The sequence below is a fragment of the Rana temporaria genome, chromosome 3, assembly GCF_905171775.1.
Source record: "Rana temporaria chromosome 3, aRanTem1.1, whole genome shotgun sequence".
NCBI lineage: Eukaryota > Metazoa > Chordata > Amphibia > Anura > Ranidae > Rana > Rana temporaria.
In genome coordinates, this window is record NC_053491.1 from 465,015,123 (window position 1) to 465,034,181 (window position 19,059).

Here is a 19,059-nt window from a genome sequence, read left to right on the forward strand (position 1 = left end):
CAACTATCTTTGATGGCAGCATAGATCTCAACCCAAAGGGGGTGAATCTGAAGCACTAAAACAATTGGGCTCACTCTGAACTGACCACTTAAAGTATGTGGCAAGTATTGGCATTTAAATCCACTCAAATTTATAGCCAGTTGGGTGGGACATTGCATCCATTTTGGTGGTTGATCAAATCTGGGTGGTCAACACACTGGGTCTGACAGCCATAGATGGGTGACTTCCCAAGAGATGGCTGAGACAATGGAACCTCTTATGGCTACCATGAGGGCTGTGGTTCCTTTAAGGGTGCCTGCTTTTCCCTACAGTGGAGGCTTTAAAGAACAATTGTCTTCCCCAGGCCTTTAGTATTTCTAAAACTGAGTCCCAAATCTCTCCACTCTATAAATAAGACATCACTGCCTCTGCATGTGGAGGCAGGGTGTTGTCACCTAATTGACCTCCTGCAGCTTTCCTGTTTCAGCCTCAGACTGACCACCCCGGGTGTTCTTGGGTTTAGTTTAAAATTGGGCACCATTTGGGTTCATAAAATATACCGTGAATGCCAATGATTTTTAGTAACCCTTCTATTGCCCTAAATTGTAGGGAGTGCATTGGACCAAGAGCTCAAGCAGCCTTGGGCCCTTAAACATTCACTTTCTTAATGGGATAAGAGTGAAGACATTTAAATCTGAGGTGAAGCAGCACACCGAGCTTCCAGTGAGACTGGTGTTGGGACCAGTGGCGTCTCCAGCTTTCATATTTAGGGGGGCACATGGGGGGACAGGGACAAAAGTAGGGGGGCCAACTATAAAATGCAATTATATATTTATATATTATATATATATATATATATATATATATCCTGGGGCCCTTTACTACGATCCCACTATGGGCCCTTTCATATGTTCTGCAGTGAGCTCCCTTCCTACTATACTGGGGCCCCCCAGGGTGGCAGTAAACAAGAGATATATGTCACCAGCACACCAAGAAAATATAAGGGTCCAAAGCAGTGGGAGAACTATCATTGTTGCAAAGGTTGTCTTGCCACCGGGCCCTGGTGTTCTGCCACAGTGGGGATCCCCAGCTGTCCTGTCCCTGCTATTTACAGCGCTGGTCTGGCATCTGTCTCCTTGGCAGCGGCGGCAGTCTATTAGGACCTAGTGCTGGTGACATTATGGGTGCATGCAGGGGAAGGCTGGCACTATTGGTTATAGAGAGCTGAGCCCCCAGCTGGTCACCTAGCAGCAGTAATGCTGTATAACCTTCTCTGTTGACATGCTGATCGGGATGTGATCCTCCCAGTCAGATCTAATAAACACAGTATTTATTAGCATCAAGAGTACAACCACATAAATATAATCAACCGTATGATCAGCAGCCATGTGGGCTCTATGCCTGTAAGGTGTGGGCTTTGATCAATAAAATCACTGATATTTATGACTAGGATTTGACTGGGAGCATCACCTGGATTGCATCCCGATCAGCATGTCTGAAGGGTCCACTGCTGCTAAGCAACCTGCAGGAAGCTCAACTGTCTACAACCAATAGAGATGGGCTTGGGTGTGTTTGAAATCCCACATGCCCGATCCCGCCAGGAAGCCGACACTCCACAGTGCTAATCAATGTATGGGCTGCCTAAGAGCTAAGACCAGCCATAGACAGTTTAAATCTCAGCTGGTTCAGCAGAAACTGGCTGAGATTTGAACCATTAATGAGCAGATTCTCTTATAATTATCACTAGTGGTTACTGTATAGTCACTAGTGATAATCACTGTGTCGGGAGAATATAATTGCTGGGCAGGAGGGATATTCCCCTGTCACCACTGTCTGTTGATGGGGGAATCATGCAAGTTTCTTTCCTGCAATCTGTGGATGCAGGAAAGAAATTTGCACCGTATATTATCTGCCTAACTGAAAGTGAAAGTAAATTGTGAATGTTTTGAAAGAACAGGAGAGGGGGAGGGAGACAGATGGGGGAGAGAGAAGGGATGGAGATAATGTAGTTCAGTGATTACAGTGTACTGCAGTCTGCAGTGCACACACTTAAACACGGTCCAGGCTAGAATATCTGGTTGTGTGAGCGCTCGCATTATGCAGTGATGGCGAGCAGAGGGAGGGGGAGGAATCCCCCGCAGAGCTGACTGGGGACACTCTCCCTCTCGGGGAGCAAAATACAAAAATTGCAAAAAAAAAAATTTTTTTTTTTGGGGGGCTCATGGTGGGGCACAGCATGATGTTGGGGGGGTCAGGGCCCCCCCTAGGGACGCCCCTGGTTGGGACAAGTCTGAGCATTTGGAAGAGAGCAGGCGAGTTCCCATCATAGTTAAACTGACCAGTGTATGCACAGGCCGAATGTACCAAGTTGATCACTCAACTTGGGTACAACCAGCCTGCCATATTAAACTTGCAATAATCCCTAGGGGCTATAACAGAATCTTAATATCTGTCTTCTGGAGGGGCACCCACCCTGAAATTATGGCTTGCCAGGAGGGATTCCTGCATCAATGCAGTGGTCAGGGACGGATTAACATGGGGGGGACTGATGGAGCTACAGCTCCAGGCCCCTTTCTCAAGATAAACCCATTTGCCAAAAAATCGACCTTCAGGGGTTGTAGCTAGCAGTCCAGAGGTTGCAGACACCCCACATTTGGAGGGTAGGCATGGGAAGACCTACCCCACAACTGGTGAAAATATGGGACGGCTATCATTTATGGTTCCGGAGATACGGGCCTGCTTGCACAGCCTGTCAGAAGCTACATTCAGAGCGGCCAGTATAAATACAAGCTGACACACTACAGCAAACTGATAGGATCACAGGGCTTATAATAATTTGTATATTACTCATGGTAATTAACCCCTTGCCACCCAGGCCAATTCTGACACTTCTCTACTACATGTAAAAATCATCATTTGTTTTTTGATAGAAAATTACTCTATGGTGGTCTTTGCAACTTTTTATGTTGCAGGGTACAGAGCTGCACGATTCTGGCTAAAATGAGAATTGCAATTTATTTGCTTAGAAGATAAATCACGATTCTCATGATTCTTGCGGCGTAACATCTTTCACATTAAAACAAAAAAAAATGGGCTAACTATACTGTTTAGTTTTTATTCATTGAAATGGGCAAATGCAGTGTGGACATAAAATATTGCAGCAATAGCCATTTTATTCCCTAGACCTAAAGACTCTTCCAAAAATGTTTGGCGGTTCCAAGTAATTTTCTAGCAAAAAATATTGCTTTTTAACAAAGTGGAGGTTCACCCAAAAAATACATTTTTAACATTAGATTAAGGCCAATTACTGGAGGCAGAATCGGGTGTTTTGTTTAAAATCAATGCAGTACTTACCGTTTTAGAGATGTTCTCCGCCGCTTCCGGGTATGGGCCGCGGGACTGGGCGTTCCTATTTGACAGCCTTCCGACCGTCGCATACAGCGCGTCGCCAGTTTCCGAACGTCGGTGCGCAGGCATCATATAGAGCCGCACCGACATTCGGCAACTCGTGACGAGCTGTATGCGACCGTCGGAAGGCTGTCAGTCATAGGAATGCCCAGTCCCGAAAGCCAAACCCGGACGCGGCGGAGAAGATCTATCTCTAAAACAGTAAGTACTGCATTGATTTAAAAAAATCTAAATTTTTTTTTTTCAGGTGAACCCCCCCCCCCCGCTTTTAAGAAACAAGTGTTGGACTTTAAGTGGTTACATTTCCTGCATTTCCACACAGAAGTTTGATCTAAGAAGATAGTTGGTTACAATGTTTCATGTTACAAACTTGGGGGATTTGTTCTTTACACAGGTTTATCCGTTTGATTTAAGAAGGAAGCGTTGGTTACAATGTTTCCTGTTAAAAACTTGGCCAGACTGCCAGATATTTTCTTTTGACAGCTGAAAGTCTCTCCACTTGTTATATGAAAGAATCGTCAAACTCTGCATTGGAGATCGTCAGGGGGGTTGAATCGAAATCACGATTTTTTTTTTTTTATTAAAACGATTAATTGTGCAGCTCTAGCACAGTATTTGCGCAGCAATTTTTCAAACATATTTTTTTTGGAAATGAACTGTTTCATTTAAAAAAAAACACTAAAGTTGGAACGATTTTTTTTTTTTTTTTTTTTTGTATCCTAAGCGATGCTTTAAATTTTTTTTTTTTTTTAGGTTACATGTTAAGAGTTGGAGGTCTAGTACTAGAATTATTCTCGCTTTAACGATCGTGGCGTATGTAACCTGTGGATCTGGCTCTGATACTAGCCAGGGCCTTCCCAGCCACTGACTAGTATCTCTCCCCAGCCTGTCCCCACACACCCTCTCACCTGCTGACCTGTGGATGGGGGAATCACTCCTGCAGTGTTGTGTTCTGCCAGTGCATACAATGATCAGTGTTGACTATAGCTGGTAGCACTAAGGTTTTTCCCAAAGCAATAACAAACTGGTTGTACTCAAGTTGATTAATAGATTGACCTGTGTAAAACCAGCTAGCCCATACATAGATCAACTATGGCTGGTCTCTGCATAATTGGCATTTCAATCCATGTATGACCCGCTTAACCACTACGCAGTCCCTAAACATCCTTCCACTCATGTACATAGTGCTCACTGTCATACTCTCCACACTCCTCTCCATAGTGCCTGCTGTAATACACTTCTCTTCTGTACATAGTGCCAACTGTTTCACCCTCCGCACTCCTCTCCTGTACATACTTCTCACTGTCATACCCTTCACACTACTCTCCTATACATAGTGCCCACTATCATACCATCCACATTGTTCTCCTGTACATACTACCCTCTGTCATACCCCCACACTCCTCCTGTACACACTGCCCACTGTCATACCCTTCACACTCCTCCTGTACATAGTGCCTGCTGTCATACACTCCACTCCTGTACATATTGCCTTTTGGCTGTACCCTTTGCACTCCTCTCCTGTACATAATGCCCACTGTTAGACCCTCCACATTCCTCTCCCTCACCTGCACATACTTCCCACTTATATACCGTCCATACTCCTCCCCTATGTCGCTTACCCACAAAAACAGTTCTTTAAAATTATACTAAATATGTTACCAGCTCTAGAATGGACACATTTTTGATTCCTCAACTAAAGGAAATCTCAGTTCTCATATTTGTTCTGCCCCATTAGTAGTACTCATTTAGAGGAACATAGGGGATCTCAGCTACTCTAAATAGAGCACTTGTATCAAAAAGTGTCCCTGAAAATCTTTTTTAAATGTTGGCAACTATGCACTGCCCAAGGGCCACCGGGTTAGTAGGGGCCCCATGAGAGGCTCCTGTGATATTAAAGTGCTAGTAAACTTTCCTGACATTACTACTTTTAGAGGCCCTGGGGTAGGTTATGCCACAACGTACAAGAATACACAGCATATTGGCACATTAGGGTACACTTACATTTTCAGACTGAGCCCTCCAGTGCTGCGCTGTAATGAATCTGGCGGGGCCTGGGCGCTTCCATCTTCACCCAGTCTTCCGGGTTACGTGCCTTTGGTCACTTGCCTTGGCTGGGCTGCGTTTTTATATAAACGGCCCCACCAAAATCCTCAGCACCAGGCCCATGATGTTCTTAATCTGGCCCTGAGTGGAGGTAATCCTCCTTGATGGACTTTGGCCTGGATCTCCTTCAGGTAGTTTGCAGGTTACCCACTGACAGGTGACCAACGTCCAACCTTTCAGTAATCGGTTCTCTTGATCCCCGGTGGATTGTCAAGACCCTATTGGATTGCCAGCCTCTCCTCAGATGGACTCCCCACCGAACAGCTTCCTCTCACTGGGACCATGCTTGGGATCTTCTCAGGATTGGGGACCCAGTCGATTACTGGGGCCCCACCACAGCTTTAAATGTTCTGGACCAACGTAGAACCAGGAACACAGCGTGGTACGTGCACCACAGCCTGGAAGGCCATTTTGCTGGGGCACCGTGATCCAGTCACCCTAAAGATGGGTGCCGCACTCGAAGAACCCCAGACCAATGGCGTTTGTCTCATAAATACCCTCCCCCAGCATGCACAGCTAAGGAGAAACCCTCCTGATAGGCTGGAAAAATGAAAAGAAACTGCGCTAAAATTAACAGAGAAATGCAACGTAGTCAGTCTATTCCCTCCGGGTGCTGCGATTATCGTGTAAACAATAAATACAAGAAAAAAAAACATAGGAAATATAATTCGCGCTACCTCAACCACCCTTCTTGACAGACGCAAACGTATGCAAGTGAGTAGTCTCAAGTGATATATGTGAAAGGCTAACTGCTATATCAAAGATGTGACCTATAATGGCCTCTAAAAGTACAACATGCAGCCACCTCAAAAACCCTCAGCAATCATAGTGATTAAAGAAAAAAACAAAAAAATGACATTAAATCCAAAACCATCAACTGAATATAAATTTGGGCTTTTATTAGGTTAATACACAGTCCAAAATATTGACAGTAGAAAGTCCATAAATAGCAGGAAAAGTGTGCATCTGTGCCACATTACGGATTGATTGTAAACGTGTCCAAAAGAAAAAGTGACATGTCCTCCACCAGACTTAGATTGGCCTCTTACCGAAATCCCACGATCCCTTGTGACAGGGGATCAGAAACCGCATTTAATGGATCCCAATCTCGCAGTTTCAGATATGCAGTCCTGATGGATCTCGTTTGGATTTAATGTCATTTGTTTTATTCTTTAATCATTATCGCTATGATTGCTGAGGGTTTTTGAGGTGGCTGCATGTTGTACTTTTAGTGGCCATTATAGGTCACATCTTTAATATAGCAGTTAGCCTTTCACATATATCACTTGAGACTACCCACTTCCTCCTGATAGGCTGCTGGGCAAAAGCACCCAAACCTCGACTCCACTGCTGCCACCTATCGTCCTGGGGTGGGAACAGCACCCCCAGAAACAGAATAAGCCCACAGCCAAGCTGAGACAGAGACCCAATTTGAACAGATTAACTGGATCAGAGCCAATTAACTCTCTGATCCCCCTCTAAATTTAACAAAGCACCGGTACTTGGAAGTAACCAGGTGCTACATACTGTATATATAATGTAAAACTGACCATTGTTAGTATCACTGGCAGGGTGTTATGGTTTGTTCCAGCCCCAATAACTGTCACTTTTGCTGGACAGCTTGGCCCGCACGTAAAGGAGAGAAAAATTATAAATAAAAGGACATGCAAGAAAACAAATGTATAAAAACATAAATAACGCCGTATGCAATAAAGTAATCCTATATTGAGTAGGATCATTACAGGTGACCAGATTTCTATATTGGAGATAATAGGCTGCTAGGTCCTCTTGGCTTTAATCCCTCTGCCTATGATTTGGTGACTACATTGGATGATTTTCTTCAAGGGTCTGCCTGTTCCTCTGGCTAGTTCATTTCTATACAGACACTATACATCTTGGATAGCCGGCGCTGTATTTCTCCATGTAGAAACCTTTTGTCGCCTGTTGTTCCATTGTCACCAGCTCTGGCGTGGAAGGGGGGAGTTCTGAAGACAGGGAGGGGCCGCAGGGAGAGCAGCTGCAAAGAGAAGAATGGAAGCAGCAGGCACAGCCATATCAATGGATAGATGGACCAAAACAGCCAGATGGTTATAATATAGGAATGCGCAAGGTCTCGCCGGAGTCCCTGTGACCATCGATGGTGACGTCACCATGAAGAGCTATAGAGTGAGTGTTCTGTGCATGTCGTTTTCTACTATATTATTACAACAATGAGGACGTTGGCTTCATTCACTAAGCTGTAACCCTCAAATGATTCGGTTTGCAGGCCTTTATGTTCAGCCCCCACTATAGGAGGTAATGATCGGTCTGCGTTAGGCCAACAGAGGCACCGGCAGCACATGTTGATGCCCCTGCCTAATGTGGCCTGTGCTGCCAAATGTAACCTAGAGTAGGGTGACCAGACATCCCCGGTTTCCGGGGACAGTCCCCGTATTGAGGACACTGCCCATGGTTTTGTCCCCGAATTCGATTTGAACGGGGGATGGGGAAATTTTAACCACTTGCTACTGGGCACATATACCCCCTTCCTGCCCAGGTGAAATTTAAGCTTTCGGCACTGTTACGCTTTGAATGACAATTACGCGGTCGTGCGACGTGGCTCCCAAACAACATTGACATCCTTTTATTCCCACAAATAGAGCTTTCTTTTGGTGGTATTTGATCACCTCTGCGGTTTTTAGTTTTTGCGCTATAAACAAAAAAAGAGCGACAATTTAAAAAAAAATGCAATATTTTTTACTTTTTGCTATAATAACTATCCCATTTAAAAAAAAATTCTATATTTTTTTTCAGTTTAGTCCGATACGTAGTCTTCTACATATTTTTGGTAAAAAAAAAACACAACGCAATAAGCGTACAGTGATTGGTTTGCGCAAACGTTATAACGTCTACAAAATAGGGGATAGAATTATTACTTTTAATTTTACTTGACCCGACGTAAAATAAAGTTTTTTCTGAACGGCGCATGCGCCGTCCGTGGGGGTATCCCAGTGCGCATGCTCCAAATTAACCCGCAATAAGCCAATGCTTACGACGTGAACGTCATTCTACGCAAAGCCCTATTCGCGAACAACTTACGCAAACAACGTAAAATTTTCAAAATTCGACACGGGAACGACAGCCATACTTAACATAGGATACGCCTCATATAGCAGGGGTAACTATACGCCAAAAAAAGCCTTACGGAAACGACGTAAAAAAATGCGCCACCGGATGTACGTTCGTGGATCGCCGTATCTAGCTAATTTGCATACTCGACGCGGAAATCGACGGAAAGGCCACCTAGCAGCCAGCGTAAATATGCACCTTAGATCCTACGGCGTACTAAGACGTACGCCAGTCGGATCTAGCACAGCTTCAGGCGTATCTTGTTTTGTTTATACAAAACAAAGATACGCCGGAGCAAACTAGAAGTTACGCGGCGTATCAATAGATACGCCGTCGTAACTGCTTTGTGGATCTGGCCCTGTGTGTATAATTTCATTATTATCAAATAATATATGTTTGTGCTGCTGTAGGATGAGGAAAAGCAGAAACTGGACCAGTTCCTATCAGACTTGGCCCTTCTCGGATCCCTACAGGTAAAGTCACATCTTTCTTTTTTTAATCTGTACCACACTGAGAATGTTTAGTGTTTCTTTTTTAATATGTTTAGGGGGAAAAAAATTTAAATGTACTCATTTAATTATAAAATACTGAACATTGATTTTTTTTTTGTTTTATTTCCAGCCTGCAGGTGGCGCTGTAGGCTCATTTTCATGCATTTACCTTTCTATTCTTAGCTGCTCTGTTGAGTAAAAAAAAATAAACTGTTTACAGAGCTTTTCTACTTGTCTACTGAGGCAAATTTAGAATTTTTCACACACACTAGAAATTACTTTAGAATTTTGTATTTTCTGAAAGCAGAAGCAGTGGAGAATAAAGTGGTGGCAGTTGCAAGTTTTTAATGTTGTATGATACTTGCACAGCTATTTATCAAACACAAAGGGCTAGATTCAGCAAAGAATTACGCCGGCGTATCCATAGATACGCCGCGTAAATTCAAAGCTGCGCCGGCGTATCTACTTTCTGTATTCAGAAAGCAAGATACGCCGACATTAGCCTAAGATCCGACTGGCGTAATTCTATTACGCCGTCGTATTTTAGGGTGCATTCTCACGCTGGCCGCTAGGTGGCGCTTCCGTTGTTTTCGGTGTAAAATATGCAAATTACTGAGTTACGTCGATTTACAAACGTAGGTGCGCCCGGCGTTCGTTTTTTACGTTGTTTGCGTAAGGCTTTTTCGGCGTAACGTTGTGCCTGCTTCTATGAGGCGCACTCAATGTTAAGTATGGACGTCCTTCCCGCTTCGATTTTTGAATTTTTTACGTCGTTTGCGTAAGTCGTTTGCGAATAGGGCTGGACGTAATTTACGTTCAAGTCGAAACCAATGATGTCCTTGCGACGTCATTTGGAGCAATGCACACTGGGATATGTACACGGACGGCGTTCGTACAAAACGTCAATCACGTCAGGTCAACACACATTAACATAAAACACGCCCCCTTACAAATTTTAATTTTGCGCGCTTACGCCGGCCCTATTTACGCTACGCCGCCGCAACTTACGGAGAGGGTGCTTTGTGAATACTGCACTTGCTCCTGTAAGTTGCGGCGGCGTAGCATAAATACGATACGCTGCGCCGCCGTAAGATCAGGCGCATATACCTGAATCTAGCCCATATTCTGCAGGAACAAGTACACTAAAATGAATTTAAGTGCAAACAAGCACAAGATTATACCCAGTTTTTGGTAAAATATAAAAGATGAGGTTGGGTCAAGTACCGTGGAACCTCTGATTGCGAGTAACGCGGTTGACGAGCCTTTCGCAATACGAGCACTGTATTTTTAAAAATCCTGATTCGGTTTGCGAGTGTTGTCTCCCAAAACGAGCAGGATTCAGGCCAAAGCGGTGTGCAGTACCGGGTTTGGCCTGAGGTGGGGGGGGGGCGCCGGAGCTGAGCAGAGCCATTCGAAAATGCTTGGAAAACTTTGGAAATACTTCATCCCCGAGCCTTTCAGCCGAGCTGTCCTCGGGCCTTTCCGAGTGTTTCCGAGGCTCTCCGGCGCCCCCCTCCTCTGGCCAAATGCGATATTGCATGTCATTGAAGTAAATGTGGAACAAATTATTTTCGTTTCCATTGACTTCTATGGGGAAACTCGCTTTGATATGCGACTACTTTGGATTATGAGCATTCTCCTGGAACGGATTATGCTTGCAATCCAAGGTTCCACTGTATATAGATACCTAAACATGCCGGGCTAGATTCAGAAACAAATGCCTATCTTTAGGCGGGCGTAGCGTATCTCATATACGCTACGCCGCCATAACTTTGAAAGGGAAGTCCGGTATTCAGAAAGAACTTGCGTCCGAAGTTACGGCGGCGTAGCGTATATGGGCTGGCGTAAGCCCGCCTAATTCAAAATAGGCTGGTAGGGGGCGTGTTGTATGCTAATTAATCGCGACCCCACGTAATTGACGTTACTAAAGTATCCCAGTGCGAATGCTCCAAATTACGCCGCAAAAAGTCATTGCTTTAGACGTGAACGTAACTTACGCACAGCCCTATTCGTGTACGACTTACGCAAACAACGTACACGACGCAAAATTCGACGCTGTCCCGACGTTCATACTTAACATTGGCTACGCCTCATATAGCAGGGGTAGCTTTACGCCGGAAAAAGCCTTACGTAAGCGACGTAAATCAATGCGCCGGGCGGACGTACGTTTCTGAATCGGCGTATCTATCTCATTTGCATATTCTGCACGGAAATCTACGGAAGCGCCCCTAGCGGTCAGCCTAAATATGCACCCTAAGTGCCCATTCACACCTAGGCGTATATACGCCTGTAGCGCGACGCCGCAGCAGCCCCTGATACGCTGGAGGGGTGAGTTTACATTGTCGGCTATGGAGATGGTTCACATCTCCACGCCGAACGCCTGCCGCCTGAAAACAAGTCCCGGACCTTTTTTTCAGGCGGCTTTCGGCCATAGCTGACAATGTTGTCACCCCTCCTGTGTATGTTACCGCGGCGTATTTTACCGCGTTTTGTCGCGGCAAATCGCGGGACAAAACGCCGCAATTTGTCGCGGCAAAATACGCCGCGGTAACATACGTCTAGGTGCGAATGCAGCCTAAGATACGACGACGTAGGAGACTTACGCCGCTCGTATCTAGGCAACATTGAGGCGTATCTGATTCTATGAATCAGGCGCCGAGATGCGACGGCCCGCATTCGGAGTTACGACGACGTATCTGGAGATACGCCAACGTAACTCTTTTATGATTCTAGCCCGCCATGTCTTAAAATTGCACGTCCTTGTGAAATCACAAACACTACGCTGCGCAAAATTCTCCGTAGGAAAAACGCCTAAATATAACTGAATGAGTCAGAAGAGGGGATAATCCCCCTTTATTTAGGTGCATCTGTATGGAGTTTCAATTGGAGAGATAGTCTGAAAGCAAACAGCTTCTGCTATACTGTCTCTTTTAAAAACCTATAATGCTATTTAAATATTATGTAACCCTGCACAAAATGATGAGTTTCCCTTTAAAGGGGTTGTAAAGGAATCCCCCCCCCCCCCTAAATAGCTTCCTTTACCTTAGTGCAGTCCTCCTCCACTTACCTCATCCTTCTATTTTGCTTTTAAATGTCCTTATTTCTTCTGAGAAATCCTCACTTCCTGTTCTTCTGTCTGTAACTCCACACAGTAATGCGAGGCTTTCTCCCTGGTGTGGAGAAAGCCTCTTGAGGGGGCGAGCAGGAGGGTCAGGACGCCCACTAACACACAGCTCCTTTCTCTATCTGCAAAGTAGAGAGTGTCCTGACTCTCCTGCTCGCCCCCTCAGGAGGCTTTCTCCACACCAGGGAGAAAGCCTTGCATTACTGTTTGGAGTTACAGACAGAAGAACAGGAAGTGAGTATTTCTCAGAATAAATAAGGACATTTAAAAGCAAAATGGAAGGATGAGGTAAGTGAAGGAGGACTGCACTAAGGTAAAGGAAGATATTTAGGAAAAAAAAAAATTGGACCTTTACAAATCCTTTAAGTGACACTCAGGGCCAGATCCACATACAAATGGACAGGCGCAGCGTATCAGTGATACGCTACGCCGCCGTATCTTACCTGGCTTTAAGTCAAATCCAGGACAAATTTGCGCTGTAAGTTACGTCGGCATAGTGTATTTCTGGCGGTGGAATTCAAATCGGCGGAAAGGGGGCGTGATTCATTTAAATGAAGTGCGTCCCCGCGCCCATTAAACTGCGCATGCTCCATTTTGAAATTTCCCGCCGTGCTTTGCGCGAAATTACGTCGCAACAACATCATTTTTTGAACTTAGATGTAACTTACGTCCATCCCGATTCACGGACGACTTGCGCAACAAAAAAAAAAATTCAAATTTCGACGCGGGAACGACGGCCATACTTTAACATGGCAAGTCTATCTATACGCCGCAAAATAGCAGCTTTAACTATACGCCGGGAAAAGCCGACTAGAGACGACGTAAGAGAATGCGACGTAAGAGAGTACTTTCGTGGATCGTCTGAAAAAGCTCATTTGCATACCCGACGCGGAAAATGACGCAAACTCCACCCAGCGGACACCGAAGTATTGCATCTGCGATCCGAAGGCATACGAAGCCGTACGCCTGTCGGATCTAACCCAGATGCCGTCGTATCTTGGTTTGAGGATTCAAACTAAAGATACGACGCGGGAAATTTGAAAGTACGCCGGCGTATCAGTAGATACGCCGGCGTACTTCGTCTGTGGATCTGCCCCCAAGTATCATTCAACCTGGAAGACTGAGGACATCTAGTGTGGGGGAGGTACTGTGGGGGACAGCCATGGATTGAAGGTAAGTATTGCAGCCGGAGCTTTGTTTTGTTTTTTTTCTTCGTTACTGTCTGGAGAACTATTTTTAGTAATGAAAAATGTATACTGGAGTTTTTCTTTAACTATAATGTCTTGATTATTGTTGACCAGGGATTCCGATACTTCCAGCCTTGGCTGAGGGGGAGGGAGGAGATTCTGCTCACTGTGGTGAATGATGACTTGGTGAGTACCGATATCTGGTGATGATCAGACCTCTGTATACATGAGTCTGGTTTCTCACCGGTTTTTCACCGTCTTGTCTCCTAGGGCTGCCCGTTTCTCCGCTCTCCAGGGTCCCTCGGCAGTGACGCCAGCGGACACCTGCCCACATACAGCAGTGGCCAGTCCACACCCCGGTACTTATATATCATTTTATATCATTTACATATACACCACTCACTCCTCTTATCATTGAAGTGGATGCAAACCCGAAAATCTTTTGATGTCACAATGTAGAGTATAAGATTTCCTATCATCTGTGCCCAGTCTTGCCACACAGAGTTACTCCAGCTCTGAGCAATCCTCTTTTATTGTTCAGTGAGATAAAACGGACTTACAGAGAAAAACCTTAGTCCGTTCCGCCCCCTTGCTGTGAGTGACAGGTGATTTACATATCTCATGCACTAGCCTGGAGACAGGCATTATTTTTTAATTCCCGCCCCCACTCCTTTTATGAAGTCATGTGGTTACTTTTCTGGATTTTGACTGGATGTTAGTGATCATAGCAGAATTTAGTGTTGTGTTTAGTGCATGTTGATAAGGGGAGTGTAGAGGTGGGTGGGAGGTCTACTGACATCACGACTCCACCCACCGAGCTCCAGACAACAGACCCACCCACAGAATCTGCAGTTTTTCAGTTCTTATAACAGACAGAGGGGAGACATTTCACAGGTAAGGATACATGCAGGAGGCATCTATATCCTTATAGATCAGCACTATGGCAGTAGTTTAGAAAGGATGAGAGGGGCTTTACATCCACTTTAATATTGCGCACTAGTAGTTTGGCAATTGCAGCTCGCCCGTGAATGTTTTGCTGATGGAGTCCCCTCCACACAGTTTTGTGGACACGGGCAGGGCCGATCCTAGGCAGGGTACACCCAGGCGCCTACAGAGGTGGGGGCGCCGAAGTGGCAGAGTTCTCCCCTCCCTCCTTCTCTCCTTGTTTGTGTCCGTCCAGAACTAGTGTTCTGAGCATAGGTGTGTGTCCGTCCAGAACTCATGTGTCTCTGACCATCTCCTGTACCATGTCTGCAGTCTCTGACCATCTCCTGTACTATGTCTGTAGTCTCTGACCATCTCCTGTACTATGTCTGCAGTCTCTGACCATCTCCTGTACTATGTCTGTAGTCTCTGACCATCTCCTGTAGTATGTCTGCAGTCTCTGACCATCTCCTGTACTATGTCTTCAGTCTCTGACCGTCTCCTGTACTATGTCTGCAGTCTCTGACCATCTCCTGTACTATGTCTGTAGTCTCTGACCATCTCCTGTACCATGTCTGCAGTCTCTGACCATCTCCTGTACTATGTCTGTAGTCTCTGACCATCTCCTGTAGTATGTCTGCAGTCTCTGACCATCTCCTGTACTATGTCTGCAGTCTCTGACCGTCTCCTTTACTATGTCTTCAGTCTCTGACCATCTCCTGTACTATGTCTTCAGTCTCTGACCGTCTCCTGTACTATGTCTGCAGTCTCTGACCGTCTCCTTTACTATGTCTTCAGTCTCTGACCATCTCCTGTACTATGTCTGTAGTCTCTGACCATCTCCTGTACTATGTCTGCAGTCTCTGACCGTCTCCTTTACTATGTCTTTAGTCTCTGACCATCTCCTGTATCATGTCTGCAATCTCTGACCATCTCCTGTATCATGTCTGTAGTATGTCTGGGGGCTCTTACTAACAGACTCTCTAACAGAAGCCCTCCCTGTGTCCATCAGAGAGGCCCTCCTCCAGGTCCCAATAAAGTACTCTGCTTCTCTTCCTGTATTTTGTTTATTGTTAAGAGATCATGTAAGGATCCCAGAGTAATGAAGACTTTGTGGGGGAGCATCTCTGTGGTTGAGTCATTGCCATAAAAACATTTGTAAAGGGGAGGAGTTAGAAGAAATGACCACGCCCATGTGGGGGCGCCAGAAATATTTCTGCACCCAGGCGCCTGTGACCCTAGGATCGGGCTTTGAAAGAATGAGATTGAGCTCTGCAGTTACTTTTGCATCAGTTGCTTTCTCATTCCGGGTCACAAGTGCAATGTCCTTTTGTCTCCCTTGGTCAGCTTACAGTGCCTTGAAAAAGTATTCATACCCCTTGAAATTTTCCACATTTTGTCATGTTACAACCAAAAACGTAAATGTATTTTATTGGGATTTTATGTGATGGACCAACACAAAGTGGCACATAATTGTGAAGTGGAAGGAAAATGATAAATGGTTTTCTTCATAATTTTATAAATATGTGAATAGTGTGGGGGGGGCATTTGTATTCCGCCCCTTTACTCTGATACCCCCAACTAAAATCTAGTGGGACCAATTGCCTTCAGAAGTCACCTAATTAGTAAATAGAGTCCACCTCTGTGTATAATTTAATCTCAGTATAAATGCAGCTGTTCTGTGAAGCCTTCAGAGGTTTGTTAGAGAACCTTAGTAAACAAATGCACAGTGCTAAACCTTTCATCCAAATTCAAAATTGCTGCATTTGTACATTTTAAAAGCCAATATAAAGTAACAGTAGTGGTAAAAAAAAGTCCTTGTGGGTTTAATTGGCCTTTTTTGGGGGGTGGGGTTAATTCTCCTTAGGGGGTGTGGCAGGGGGCGTGTCCTATGCCTACATATGTTTGTTAGGTGTCCCTCATTCCCATCTCAAAATGTTGGGAGGTATGTAGCCTCCAGCCCTGTCCATGGCCTACACTTGCAGGCTACATCTGCTTAAATGTGGGGATTTTGGCTCTCATGCCCCAACTACACTAGGCCTCCTCCCAACCTGGCTTATAACTGGGCACTGACTCAGTCATGTCATCAATACAGGAGGGCTTTAATTAAATGGGCCCAGCACCTGATGACACTACCTTCTGTAACCAGACATTATTATGGAACAGAGCCACCTAGTGGCAGATTAGCTAGCTGCACCTGCCAACAGGTTGGGATTTGAACCAACGACCCTAGTGCTGCCAAGTGGAAATACTAACCGCTTGTGCCCACATAATCTAATGTTTAATTGTAGTATCCTTTACTGAATCTTTAATATGTATAGACAGAAATGTTCGGATTAGTTAACCGCTTGCTTACTGGGCACATATACCCCCTTCCTGCCCAGGCAAAATTTCAGCTTTCGGCACTGTCACGCTTTGAATGACAATTGCGCGGTCGTGTGGCTCCCAAACAAAATTGACATCCTTTTTTTTTCCACAAACAGAGCTTTCTTTTGGTGGTGTTTGATCGCCTGTGCGGTTTTTATTTTTTGCGCTATAAACAAAAATAGAGCGACAATTTTGAAAAAAACACAATGGGCTAGATTCAGGTACAGCGGCGTACCTTTTGGCCGGCGTAGCGCATCTCATATGCGCTATGCCGACGTAAATCAGGGAGCCCAGAAAAGGATTCTGAAAGATCCCGCGCCGTACGTTGCGCCGGTGTAGTGTAATTAGGCCAGCGTAAGCCCGCCTAATTCAAAATAGGCAGGTAGGGGGCGTGCCTCATTTAAATTAGCCGTGACCCCATGTAAATGAATAGCCGTTCTTACGGCGCATGCACGCACATGCTCAGAATCACGTCGCAAATACTCCCTAAGAAACGTCGGCTCAATGCTTTCTACGTGAACGTAACCTACGTACAGCCCCATTCACGTACCACTTACGTAAAATTTGACGGCTGTTCCGACGTCCATACCTTAACATTGGCAGCTCCTCCTATAGCAGGGATAACTTTACGCCGGACGTAAGCCTTACGTAAACGGCGTAGCGGATGCAAGTACGTTCGTGAATCGGCGTATCTAGGTAATTTACATATTCTACTCGTAAATCTACGGAAGCGCCCCTAGAGCCCAGCGTAAATATGCACCCTACATACGACGGCGTACTAACGCTTACGTCGGTCGGAGGAAGCTGAAATTCAGGCGTATCTAGCTCCCAGAATAGCACGCATAGATACGACGGCGCATCTTCTAACTTAAGCGGCGTACCAATAGATACGCCGACGTAAAGTCTACGTGAATCTAGCCCAAAATGTTTTACTTTTTGCTATAATAAATTTCCCATTTTTTAAAAAAAAAAACATTTTTTTTCTCAGTTTAGGCTAATACATATTTTTGGTAAAAAAAAAATCGCAATAAGCGTATAGTGATTGGTTTGCGCAAACATTATAACGCCTACAAAATCGGGGATAGAATTATGACATTTTTTTTATTATTTTTTTTTTTAACTAGTAATGTCGGCGATCTGCGATTTTTGTCAGGACTGCGATATTACGGCGGACACTTTTGACACATTTTTGGGACCATTCACATTTATACAGCGATCCGTGCTATAAATATGCACTGATTACTGTATAAATGTGACTGGCAGGGAGAAGGTTAACACTAGGGGGCGATCAAGGGGATTCTTACTGTGGGGGGAGGGAAGTGACTGGGGGAGGTGACCGATGGTTGTCCCTATGTACAAGGGACACACCATCGGTCTCCTCTCCCTAACAGGATGTGGATCCCTGTGTTTACACACAGAGATCCACATCCCTGGCTCTGAGACTGCCGATCGCGGGTGCCTGGCGGACATCGTGGTCGCCAGCCACGCGCATCGGCACCTGAGTGACGCGCCCCCCCAGTGGCAGGAGGCCAGAGGTCGTATATTGATGGCCTCCCGGCATTTTAGAGCCACCTTGTGGCCGTAAATAGTCGGCGGCCGGAAAGTGGTAAAAGTGACCGCAAGTGGTAAAAAAAAAACCAATGAATCAAAATATTCAACAATTTCAAAACAAAGCACAGCTGCCAATATCGCAATTGCCCGTTTCAAGCACATATCTGAGATTTTAAGAATGCATAATGGATCAACGTGTTTCATGATTTTTACACTTCCTCAGGATCCACGCTCTTGTAACAATGAAGGATACGGCTGTACAGAGCAATAAATGAAAACATGACAAAGGATAAATAACCTCAACAACACCAAAATGCCAAGTCATATGGAGTTATGTATTATTCAATATGACTTGGCATATGACTGGCCGAACACCAGAGGGAAGACCATGTGGATTCTGAGGAAGCCAGAAAATCACGAAATGCGTTAATCCATCATGCTTTTTTTGAAACCACAGATATGTGCTTCAAATGTCAATTGTGATATGGCAACTGTACTTTTGTTTTGTGCCTTCTTTTTGACTGGGTTTTGACTTTTGTAATAAAGTTGTATTGTTTTTATATTTGTATATGTCCTCCTTAAGGCACAATTAGGGCCCCACAGTCTTCTTCTTCAATTGGTGAGTGGATGGATTAGTAATATATTAACAAGTTCTAGACCGCCCCATAGCAGATGTACTACTACAGGGCGGCCCTCCTGTGCCGAATCACATATAGTATTTATGGGCGTATTGCGCGCTCCGGCGTATAGCGCGCACCCCTAATATGGACCACATTCCTGTAAAAAAAAAATTCAGTACTTACAGTTTTGGTGT

General features: G+C 45.0%; 1 protein-coding gene across 1 annotated transcript in view; it reads left to right on the plus strand.

Moving 5' to 3' along the window:
• Positions 1-7,439: 7,439 nt before the first annotated feature.
• LOC120933566 overlaps positions 7,440-19,059 on the plus strand; it is a 37,963-nt gene continuing 26,343 nt past the window's right edge. Inside the window, exons 1-4 of the mRNA XM_040346827.1 lie at positions 7,440-7,659; positions 9,012-9,074; positions 13,518-13,589; positions 13,674-13,762. Of these exons, the coding sequence (XP_040202761.1) occupies positions 7,645-7,659; positions 9,012-9,074; positions 13,518-13,589; positions 13,674-13,762 (239 nt within the window). The 5' untranslated portion in view covers positions 7,440-7,644. The remainder of the gene's footprint in view (positions 7,660-9,011; positions 9,075-13,517; positions 13,590-13,673; positions 13,763-19,059) is intronic.